The 11,172-nt window shown below is 22.2% G+C and overlaps 3 protein-coding genes across 3 annotated transcripts; all 3 read left to right on the plus strand.

Moving 5' to 3' along the window:
* Positions 1–7,751: 7,751 nt before the first annotated feature.
* OCT59_018354 (uncharacterized protein) lies at positions 7,752–8,410 on the plus strand (the record flags this gene model as incomplete). The annotated part of the gene is made up of 2 exons (XM_066148724.1): positions 7,752–7,879; positions 8,011–8,410. 2 exons carry the CDS (start codon positions 7,752–7,754, stop codon positions 8,408–8,410), a joined length of 528 nt encoding a protein of 175 aa, XP_066004625.1.
* Positions 8,411–8,451: 41 nt separating this feature from the next.
* Positions 8,452–8,877, plus strand: OCT59_018355 (uncharacterized protein; the record flags this gene model as incomplete). Its single annotated transcript, XM_066148725.1, has 1 exon — positions 8,452–8,877. One exon carries the CDS (start codon positions 8,452–8,454, stop codon positions 8,875–8,877), a length of 426 nt encoding a protein of 141 aa, XP_066004626.1.
* Positions 8,878–9,104: 227 nt separating this feature from the next.
* Positions 9,105–10,911, plus strand: OCT59_018356 (uncharacterized protein; the record flags this gene model as incomplete). Its single annotated transcript, XM_066148726.1, has 3 exons — positions 9,105–9,633; positions 9,725–10,508; positions 10,632–10,911. 3 exons carry the CDS (start codon positions 9,105–9,107, stop codon positions 10,909–10,911), a joined length of 1,593 nt encoding a protein of 530 aa, XP_066004627.1.
* Between the last annotated feature and the right edge of the window lie 261 nt (positions 10,912–11,172).

Below are 11,172 nucleotides of genomic sequence, written 5' to 3' on the forward strand. Positions count from 1 at the left end.
AAGGTTATAAGGCCTATTAATTCCTAAAAAGTTAATTTAACCACTATTTTATTTAAGACTATTTATTTTATACATTTTTTTTTTAAAAAAAAAACTTTCTTTTTGAAAAATAGAATCTGCCTTCTATACCGTTTGCTGTCATGTATAGTGTGTTATAGGAAATAGCGGACTTGTTTGATTGATTATATAGGTATAAGCTTATATTATATAGATGTAAAACTTATATAATCAGTTGATAACACAACGAAAATTCTTTAATCAAGTGTTAAAATTTAAAATAGGTATGATGGAATATTCTCATATATTATCATGAGTTCTATCTGTTCAAAGTGTCATTTTATATATAATTAAGTAGGCTTAAGTCGTAAGTAACTTTTTTATAATATTGATTATTGGAGAATTAAGTGGCAAAAATAATTTTTAGTTTATAAGACTTTAACTCCATACCAACTTGTGTGTGTTTGGTGTATAATTGATTTTCTAACCCTTAGACCTACTTGAGGGTTAGGTAGGTTGCTTTACACTTTTTGTAGCCTACTTTATAATGGATTTTAAGACCACGTTTACGCATTTAAAATTTATTAAACAGGTTGTCATTCATCTAAACACATTGCAACGTTGTTGATGAAACTATGGTTGTCTAATAAAAGTTCGCTTTGCCTGGCAATTTATGGTGGATTTAATAAATCAAATTATAAATAACAATAATTTAGTCATATGAGAATTTCAGGCCAAAGAATAAGGGTGCATTGTGAAAGTTGAGAATATATTTGTATTTTTTTTTTTAAAGCTGTCATTCTTATGAACTTTTTTATTGTATTTTTAAGTCCAATGATTTTGGTAATGATGAAACTGCAGTTGTTTATAGGAGTTTTTTACTAAGCTTCTAAGGTGAATTTATGTTTAGTATTTTCAAATATATTTACCTTTTTTACAAGAAAGTCATAATGAGTCTTCTTAAAACGTACCTGTAATACTTCATCCAACTTGAGCAGTGTCATTGAATCTAAAGCAAGGTATCTGGTTAATCCTCAACTTTGGGTTGATGAATTATGATTCTTGAGTATTAAAGCATAATGTTTTGACTTACAATCATTAATTTTTTAGATTCCTATTGTATTTAACTCATGCTTTTAATTTATTGAATTAGTTTATTATAGAATTATTGATCTGTTGTATAACATTCAGTTTGAACTAATACATACTTTATTTAGGACCCCGGATATCTCCAAAACAGGTCATAAGTCACACTTTCGGGCAGATTGGCCCATTTTTACTATTTTTTCAAGAAAAATGTTTTTGTAAATATCTCGGCATCCAGTGGTCCAATTTTGATAAACTTTTTTTTAAATTGTAGAGCTAAATGAGGGCTACAAAATAAAAAAACGTTCATTAAAATTGAATTACTGGATGCTGAGATATTTACAAAAAACGATTTTTTGAGTTTCAGCAAAAAGGGGTGTTTTTGGCCAAAAGTCCATTATGACCTTTATATTAGATATCCGGGGTCCTCTTTATTTGTATCTAGTAATTAAAATTGTTATTGTAATAAATAATAATAACTTTGATCTATTTAAATTAACTTTTAAATTAGGTTACATATTATTAAAATATTATAAAATTGAATTTAATGATATTAATATTTTAAAAGTAATAATATCTTTATGATATTTTTTTGATACTAAATTAATAGTATGTTATATAGTGCAGAACCTCTATACTCAACTACTTATGTATAGTAACAATTGATTGATTATAAATTTCTAAAAAAAAAATTTTTTATATTAAAGTAAAAAATTTAACTGATAATTTTTATAGATATGATCATTAGCTTTAAAAATTATCGGTTATTTTTTTTCTAAATTAAATTTTGGCTAAGTTTTAGCTGTTTAAAAATCTGTAATTTAAATATACTGACAAAATTTAGTTAAAATTGAGACTAATCTAATTTTTGCATTACAGATTTTTTTTAGCCACATTTAATGTAATATTAATTATTATTTTACTTCAGATTTTTTTTTCAATATGCTAAGAAGAAAAAAAGTTCTAATATTGCAAAAAAAAAATTAATAAACAAAATTATTTAAGTATAGATTAATTTAATGTTATAAATAATGATATTTAAAAGACAGTTCAGATGATAAATTTATAAACAAAAGAATTCAAAAATTAAGTAATTTTACTTTAATTTAATCAAAAAATGCATATAATAAAATATAAATCTCATTATCATGTATCTGATTCATCAATCATCAGTTTATAATGAAATACAATAAACAAATATATTATATAAATTTTTATATCATATAATTAATAAAATCCTAATTTCTGATTGGCTAATATATGTATCACGTGATGCTTACATAATCTAAAAAATTGAGACTTTTTTTTTATTTTTTAAATCAATTCCTTTTAACAAATAGAGTTTAATTCTTTTTATAAAATTAAAATTCAATCATAGAATCAAATTTTATTTAAATTTTTTTAAGTTCTTATTATAGAGGTTCTGCACCGTAATAGTTGCAATTTTACAACTTTTTAAAAATAATTACATACCATATCTTTATTTATACTAGCAAGGCCATTTTATTTTTTTGCCTTAATAATATTCATACTTCTACTTATTTTAATAGAAAAAGTATTTGTTTACCTTTAATATGACAGAATAAAGTGATAGATATTTTAGTTTATAGAATTATCTTAGTATTACCAAAAAAAAAAATACTGGTTAGCCAGTATTATATGAAATTATGTACTGTCATATAAACAGTATAATAACAATTTTATTTATTTAAAATTAAGTTCTTCAAATAAATATAAATAATGAAAATACTGAGAGAAATGACTGATGTAATAATTTTTTTACATGGTTATATAACTGGTACTTTTTCTTTTATAATAATATTAGAATATTAATTAGTTATATAATACTTTTTGTAAAATTTGATTTTGCTGATCATTTATCAATTATTTGTTAATTATTTATTCAATCTCATTACATAAAAAAAATACTGTTATCAATGATTTTTTTGCAAAATTTACAAATTAATAAATAGTTTTAGAATTATAATATATTAATTTTTATTTAAATCAGAATATTATTAAGTAACTTTACTAATGGTACTTTTTATAATTTAATAAAAAATAAGTATTTTTATATAAAATAAAAAACTTTATTTATTATTTACATATTATTATAGTTTAATTACATATTATATTAAATTTTATTTTGATTATTTATTTATTATTTATTATTAATGAATTAATTCTTAAAATAATTTAATAAAAAGTTACCAAAAATTAGCATTATTATCTTATAATAATTGCAAGTATTTATTTAATGATAATTACTTTATTAAGGCTAAAAAAATAAAATTATTCGTTTCTCATAAAAAAAAATTGCTAAATTTGACCCGGCCAATTCGAAAAAAAAATTTATTTTTCAATAAAAATTTAGCCGATTCCTAGAAGTTAATTGGTTGATTTAATAAATTTTTTGCCAGTGGAAAAAAAAATTATTTTTTTATGATTATGATTGGTCAAAACTAAAATCACATGACTAAATAAAATAAATTTTTTTATCTTTTTTTAACATTTACATGATCCGTCTGGTTATGAGAAACGAATAATTTTATTTACTTGGCCTTAAAAATTATTCTAATTTATTTTAATTATAAATTCTTGAATACTTAAATAATATATTATAAAGTTTTAAATTTTGTCCAAATATCTGTAACTTTATTTAAAACTTCAAAGTTAAATTAGCAGATGATTAGCATATGATTAATAAATGTTATAATTATTGAATATTTCTGCTTAAAGTTAACTTTGGTATTACATTTTTTTTTATTACAATAATTTTATGATATATTTTAGATAAGCTAAACTACTAAAAAAAAATAGTTATATAATTTTTTTGAGCAAATATAGCTTAAGTCCTTAAAAAATCATAATAATCAATATTATATAATTATTAAGGTTGCTTGTCTAAACCTCTTCGAAATCCTACGATTAGTTTCATCAAAATTTTACTAGATTTATTATAATTTTGGCAGAGTTTCAGCAGTTTCGGCATTTATAATAAGTTTCGGTAGTTTCATTTTTCTCCAAAGTTTCGCCAGTTTTTTAATATAACTTTAATATAGTTTTGGCAGAATTTTGCTTTTTGGTGAAACGCCATCTTGCCTAAACCTTTAGGTTTCAGCAAGCAACCTTAATAATTATAATCAGTAAATGATCAGTAAGATAATATTTAATATGTCCATCTTGTTAATGCAAATATATAGGCTGATTCAGCTCATATTACTAATTAAATTTAATAACAAATATAAAATTTGATTAATATGTAATTAAAATAAACATTAAATTTATGATAAATTTAAATAATACATAATAATATTAATGATAATTTTATATTTAATCTAATTATTAAAAGTTATATATACTTTTGAAACTGGATTTTACAATTTTGAAATCTATTAGAAATTACTTTGGAATTAATTTTAAGAGTTTAGGTTTAAGGTACTGTCAGATATTACCTAATATCACTTTAATAAGAGTTTATTACTTCCCTTCTCCTAAGTAAGATATATTATATTTATAATTCCTTATATAGTATTATATATAATCTAAGATCTTTAGTCACCCCTCCTTCCTCTAAAATATTAGGTAATATCTGACAGTATCACAGGTTGAAAAGTGAAAAATCAGGCATCAATCAGTCACCAATCGGCCACCAATCAGGTACCTGATTGGTGACCGATTGGTGACTGATTGGCATTTTCGCCAAATACCGTCACCAATCAGGCAGTTTGCTAACTTTTGATCCAGTGATCAGAAAAAGATGAAATATAGCTCATTGGAATCGTCTCAACAAGACGAATCTAATGGTAGTAAAAACGCATTTCTAGGATTAATACTTGATGAGAAATTAAGTAAAATATAAAAATGAAAATGTATCATTTATATTTTATTTAATTTTTTATTAACTATTAATCCTAGAGATGCGATTTTACTACCATTAGATTTGTCTTGTTGAGACGATTCCAATGAGCTATATTTTATCTTTTTCTGATCACTGGATCAAAAGTTAGCAAACTGCCTGATTGGTGACGGTATTTGGCGAAAATGCCAATCAGGCACCAATCAGGCACCAATCAGTCACCAACCAGCTACCTGATTGGTGACTGATTGGTGCCTGATTTTTCACTTTTCGACCTGTGTATCCTTAATGAATAATATATTTAAAATGTTTAATAGTGAACCTGTTTAATTCTAAATTACAAATAAAATAATAGAAATAGCTAGAAAATGAAAGTAATATACTTTTTAGTATTTATTTTTTTTGTAAATATAAAAAAATTCTAAAAAGTTTTTTTATTTATTAGACTTTTTTTAATTGTATTTTTATATATAACTATCTAATCAATTCAAGAATTGAGGTACATTATATATCAAATAGTTGATTATATACTTCATATTACAATATTATTGCAGTAAGAAATTATTCTTTTATACCAGAACTGACACAAAAATCCTAAAATAATATATTTCGATATCTAATACTAAATGATTATTTTGTTGAACTGAAAAATCAATTAACAAAACTTTCTGATTCCCATTTCTTTAGTTTTAATATTAAAATATTATATAATTCTTATTTACAAATTGGTTTACAATCTGTAATAAAAGATAATAATAAACATAAAAGACCATTTAAAGAAATTTCTCTATGATTACAATAGAATAAAAGATTAAATAATTTTAAAAGAGAGGTGTAGAAAACAATTGATGAACTAATTATCAAATATAAGTTAACAAACTTATCTGGAAAACCAATTGTAAATTTATATTATATTATAATTATAAATAAAGAAAATCAGACTTATATTAAATTAAATCCAAATAATTTTTTTAGTAACTTAAATAAAACCTAATGCTATTGTACATATTTGTAATGAAGCAGTTGTGATTATAAAAAAAATATATATATATATATATACATAAAATCTTTATTTAAATTATTTGTGTAATTATAAAAAAGTTTATTTAATTTTATTTTATATATTACAAATAAAATAATAAAGTAAAATATATAATTTTAATAGTATTTGATAATTTGCAGTTTTATTAAAATATTAGTAAGATAGTATTTCTAAATAAGGTTGCTTGCTAAAACCTAGGGGTTTAGGCAAGATGGCATTTTGCCGAAAAGTGAAATTCTGCCAAAACTATATTAATGTTATATTAAAAAACTGGCAAAACTTTGGAGAAAGGCGAAACTGCCAAAACTTATTATAAATGCCGAAACTGCTGAAACTCTGCCGAAACTATAATAAATCTATAGTAAAATTTTGACAAAACTAATCGTAGGATTTTGAAGAGGTTTAGACAAGCAACCTTATTTCTAAAGATATAATATGTAATTATTTTTAGAAGGTTGTAAGGTTGCAACTATTACAACATACATACAACACTTTTGTTGTAATTACAACACAATATTATAATTGTTATATAGTACTATAATTACTACTAAGTAGTATTGTAATTATTATAATTATTTCCAATTATACAAATATATATTATAATATATTAATTATTTTTTTTTATGATGATATTTATTCTATAAAAACTTATTTTTGTAATTTTTATTTTTCAAAAAGAAAATTTTTGAACAATCATAAGTGTTGTAATATTACAACACTTTAACTTTAAAAGTAGTAATAGGTTGCAACCCTTACTATTATAACATAAGGTAGTAATTATCAATTACAGCATAGCGGACATGCTTATATCACCATGCCGATCATTTTGCTGATCATATATATTTTTCAAACTTCAATAAACAATATCTCGAAATTCAGTCATCCAATTTTGATAAAGTTGTGCTCATTGGATTCGCCTCATCGAGACGAGTTAAATGGTGGTATTTTCATTAATTTTGGATCACTAGATGCCAAGATATTCACGATTTTGTATTTCTATTATGAATTATCACATTATATAAAATCGGCCGATCTGGCTTGGCTACACCGATATACATTCGGCCGGGCTATAAAAATTGATAAATTTAAGTTTTTTAACGATATAGAATAAAATAATAAACCTTTTTCATTACTAAAATTGATATTTATTAATTTTATATATAAATTTTTAGTATTTAATTAGGAAATTTACTATTTTTAGACTTTAAAACTTTGTACAAAGCCACAGACTTTTAAGCCAACTCTGAAATTTTCATCATATATTTGTTAACCATTTAGAAATATATGGTGAAAAAATGGCATCCTAATTCGCTTGAAACCAAAAGTTACCTATATACTATATTTAGTCAATTTTAATAAATTTGCAATTTTTAGACTTCAAAGTTTTGTACAAAGCCACAGACTTTTAAGCCAACTTTGAAATTTTCATTATATATTTGTTAACCATTTAGAAATATATGGTAAAAAAATGGCATCCTAATTCGCTTGAAACCAAAACTTACTTATATGTTATATTTAGTCAATTTTAAGTAATATATGATTATTTGATTTTAAAACTTTATATATTTTCTAAAATTTATTTTTGTTTACTATTTTAAAAATATAAGATAAAATTAATTATTTTAAAAGTTTTCTATGTGTTATATTTAATCAGTTTTTTTATAAATAGACAAAAAAATTGCTTTAGCAAAATTAGAAAATCCAATCCAATTTAAAATAAAAAAACAATATTTTTTTAAATACTTTCATAATTTTTAATTATAAAAAATGGATAACACTTCTACTTTTTCAAATATTTGCAATTTTGATTCCATTGAATGTAATGGAAGAATAAAGCCAATCACTTATAACACTAAAATACCAAAATCTACTGAATTAATTATTTCAGTTGGAATGTATTTATGCCAAATACATTACAATCAATTTATTTTAAATGAAACTAGAAATATTAATTATAATAAGAGTTGTGAGCATCCAAAACATGATGAATATAAAAATCAATCAAAAAATACAAAAAAAAATCAAGCAAACTTAATCTTAAAAAGGTTCCAAAAAGATTAATTGAAGTTTTAGAATTAAATGAATCTTCAGAAATTTGTAGTATGTGTAGAAATAAAACTGATAAAGATTCTGAATATTTACAAAATGAAAAATACAAAGCACCTATTCCAATTAAAAAAAACAATTTAAATGATAATGATAATTTACAAGATGAATCAATAGAAACTATACAAGATGAACTAATAGAGGCTATACAAGATGAATTAATAGAAGTTATACAAAATGAATCAATAGAAGTTATACAAAATGAATCAATAGAAACTAAACAAATAAAAACTTGTCAACATCCAAAACATGATGAATACTTAAATCAATCAAAAAATACAAGCGGCAATTTAGTCTTCAAAAAGTTCCAACAAGATTAATTAAAGTATTAGAATTAGATGAACTTGCAATGATTTGCAGTATGTGTAAAAAAAAAACTGATAAAGATTCTCAATATTTACAAACTGAAGAATATAAAGCACCAATTTCTAGAAAAAATAATAATGACAATATATCAAAAATAGGAAATCATACTTATTTATTTAGAAAAGATATCTTATATACTGGAGAAGAATTACAACAATTTGAATCAGATTATCAAGAAATTATGACACAATTAAAAATTTCAAGTGAAATTAAATTAAGTAGTAAAATAATAAAAATGTCTAATATTCTTTATAATAATCAACATAGATTAAATCTTAAACCTATTTATGATCCAATAGCTTTTAAAACTATGTTAGAAACAGCTGATAAAGATTTAATTGGATTTTTTGATGAATTATATGCTGGAACTAATCCTAATACTAAATCTGAAACAACAAATAATAACAACAAAAAAAATTAGTTTCTTTATGTTATTTTTTAGCTAGCATTAATAATAAATATATTAATGGAATTAAAGTTGATATTGGATCATACTTGGAAACTTCTGGAGCTTCTTCTTCTTCTATTGATACATTGGCAAATATAGGAGTTTCAGTAACAAGAAAAACAGTAAATCGTAAAAAAAATTTTATTTCAAATGAACACCAACAAACTGTAGATAATTATTGTTTACAAAATATAGAAAATATGTTTATTCTTAATATAGATGATTACCATAATATTCATAGGCGTAATCAACCAACATTGTTACAAACTCACAATATTTATCATTTTGTAACAATATTATTGAATACAAATACTAAAATTCCAAAAATACCATTTTATTCATTAAATAATTTTTCAATACATAATCCTAAAGGAATTGATTCTGGATTAATTATTAATAACATTAAAAATAATTTTATGAATCAATTAGGTAAAAGTTATTATATGCAAAAAGAATTATGGAAAAATTTTTTAATTGAAGATTCTTATGAAAATAGAGTTGAACTACTTAATATTCATAATTATGATGGTAGAATTCAAAATTACCATGAATTAAGATCAATGTCTAATAGCAAATTAGTAGACTTTATTTTGCATCCTTTACACAGTCTTAAGGATTATATTGAATGTTTAGATTATGTATTTAAAGCATTTGAAAGATTAGAAAATATTGAAGAAAATTATTTAAATAATTTTATCATTCCTGTAATTGCTGATTGGTACAGGACAAGTAAATATAAGAAGAGCTATAACACTTAGAATTAAGAAAGGCATTAATTCTGGAGTTCCAGAGCAAGTGTTAAATTTAATTCCTATGATAGGTCCACTTCATGTCTCTTTAAACAGCAGAGAAATACTATTTCAAACATATCATTTCTTTTTTGAGATGCTATATCATAACTTATTTGGAGATAAAAAAATATTATCTCAAAAACCAAAACAAACAGTAATCAATCTTATTTTACATTTAACTTATCATGGATGGAAAAATATTCGTGATATTGTTACAAAAAGATTTGGAAATTTAAAAGATGCAGAATATCAAATGATGATAGATTTATTAGATAATTCCATTCCACTTACTTTGGATATATATGCAATACTTTTTAGAAGTGGATTTTTTGAAGGATATTTAGAAAGTACTGTAAAAATTTGGATATTATTTCAAAGATTGAGAAGACATAATTATAATAAAGCACCACTTATGTTTTTAAGTGATGTATTTTATTGGACTTCAAAAAATCATCCAATAATTAATATTTTAAAAAATAATTTACCAATTTTTAATGATTATTTTGTTGAAAATTTTCATAGCTCTTTAAGGCATCAAACAGCAGAATCAAATTCAGAGTTACAAATTATACAAAAAGCAAAAATTATTGATGCTGAAAGAAATAATAATCCTTTTAAAAATTCTTTTGTTAATTTGAGAAATCCAGCTAAGTCTCAAATTAAAGAATTAAAATCTTTAGAAAAAAAGGTTTCATTATTTTTATTCTCAATATTTGATAAGATTCATCAGAATATAGGAAATACAAAACAAATTAATAATGATAGATATCCAAAATTTTATCTTCCAAGTTTTGATATTGAAGTGGATGTAAAGTACTTCTTTAGGCTGGAATACGAAAAAATGCAAATGAGATGATAAATTTTGTGATGCAAATAATTGTTTATTATCAAATAGTATAGATTTATCTAATGGAATTGTTTTACTTTGTGACACAGTTTTCATAAAGAATGTTTAAGTACTTTATATGATGATAAATGTAATTTTTGTTTTGATTATTTATCATCTGGAATTGAGAAAAATATTAAGAGTTTGGATCAAAGATTGTCGACATCATTAAAAGAAAATGAAATCCCTTTATTTGAAAAGGAAAATAATAATGATGATGAAAATGATGAAGAAGAGAATATTGAAAACATATTAGAAAGAACAGAATGTGATGTAGAAAATCAATATGATATAATGTATCAACAATGGTTAAATTATAATGATATATAATTAGTATTAATATAATAATTTTTATTAAATTGCAAAAGTCACTTTATTGAAATTTTTTAATAATAAAAATTAATATTTTATTTTGATTAATGAAAATTAATGAATTATAATTGTATAATTACTCCAACTAATAAGATAAATTATATAATAAAATAATTAGAAGATTCCGAATGCAAATATCTCAAGATATATAACTCCAAATTTTGTAAAATAAAGATGATCGGATTCATCAAGTCCTAAGCTTTCTAACAAGCTAAAAAT

Source organism: Rhizophagus irregularis, chromosome 27, assembly GCF_026210795.1.
Source record: "Rhizophagus irregularis chromosome 27, complete sequence".
Classification (NCBI taxonomy): Eukaryota; Fungi; Glomeromycota; class Glomeromycetes; order Glomerales; family Glomeraceae; genus Rhizophagus; species Rhizophagus irregularis.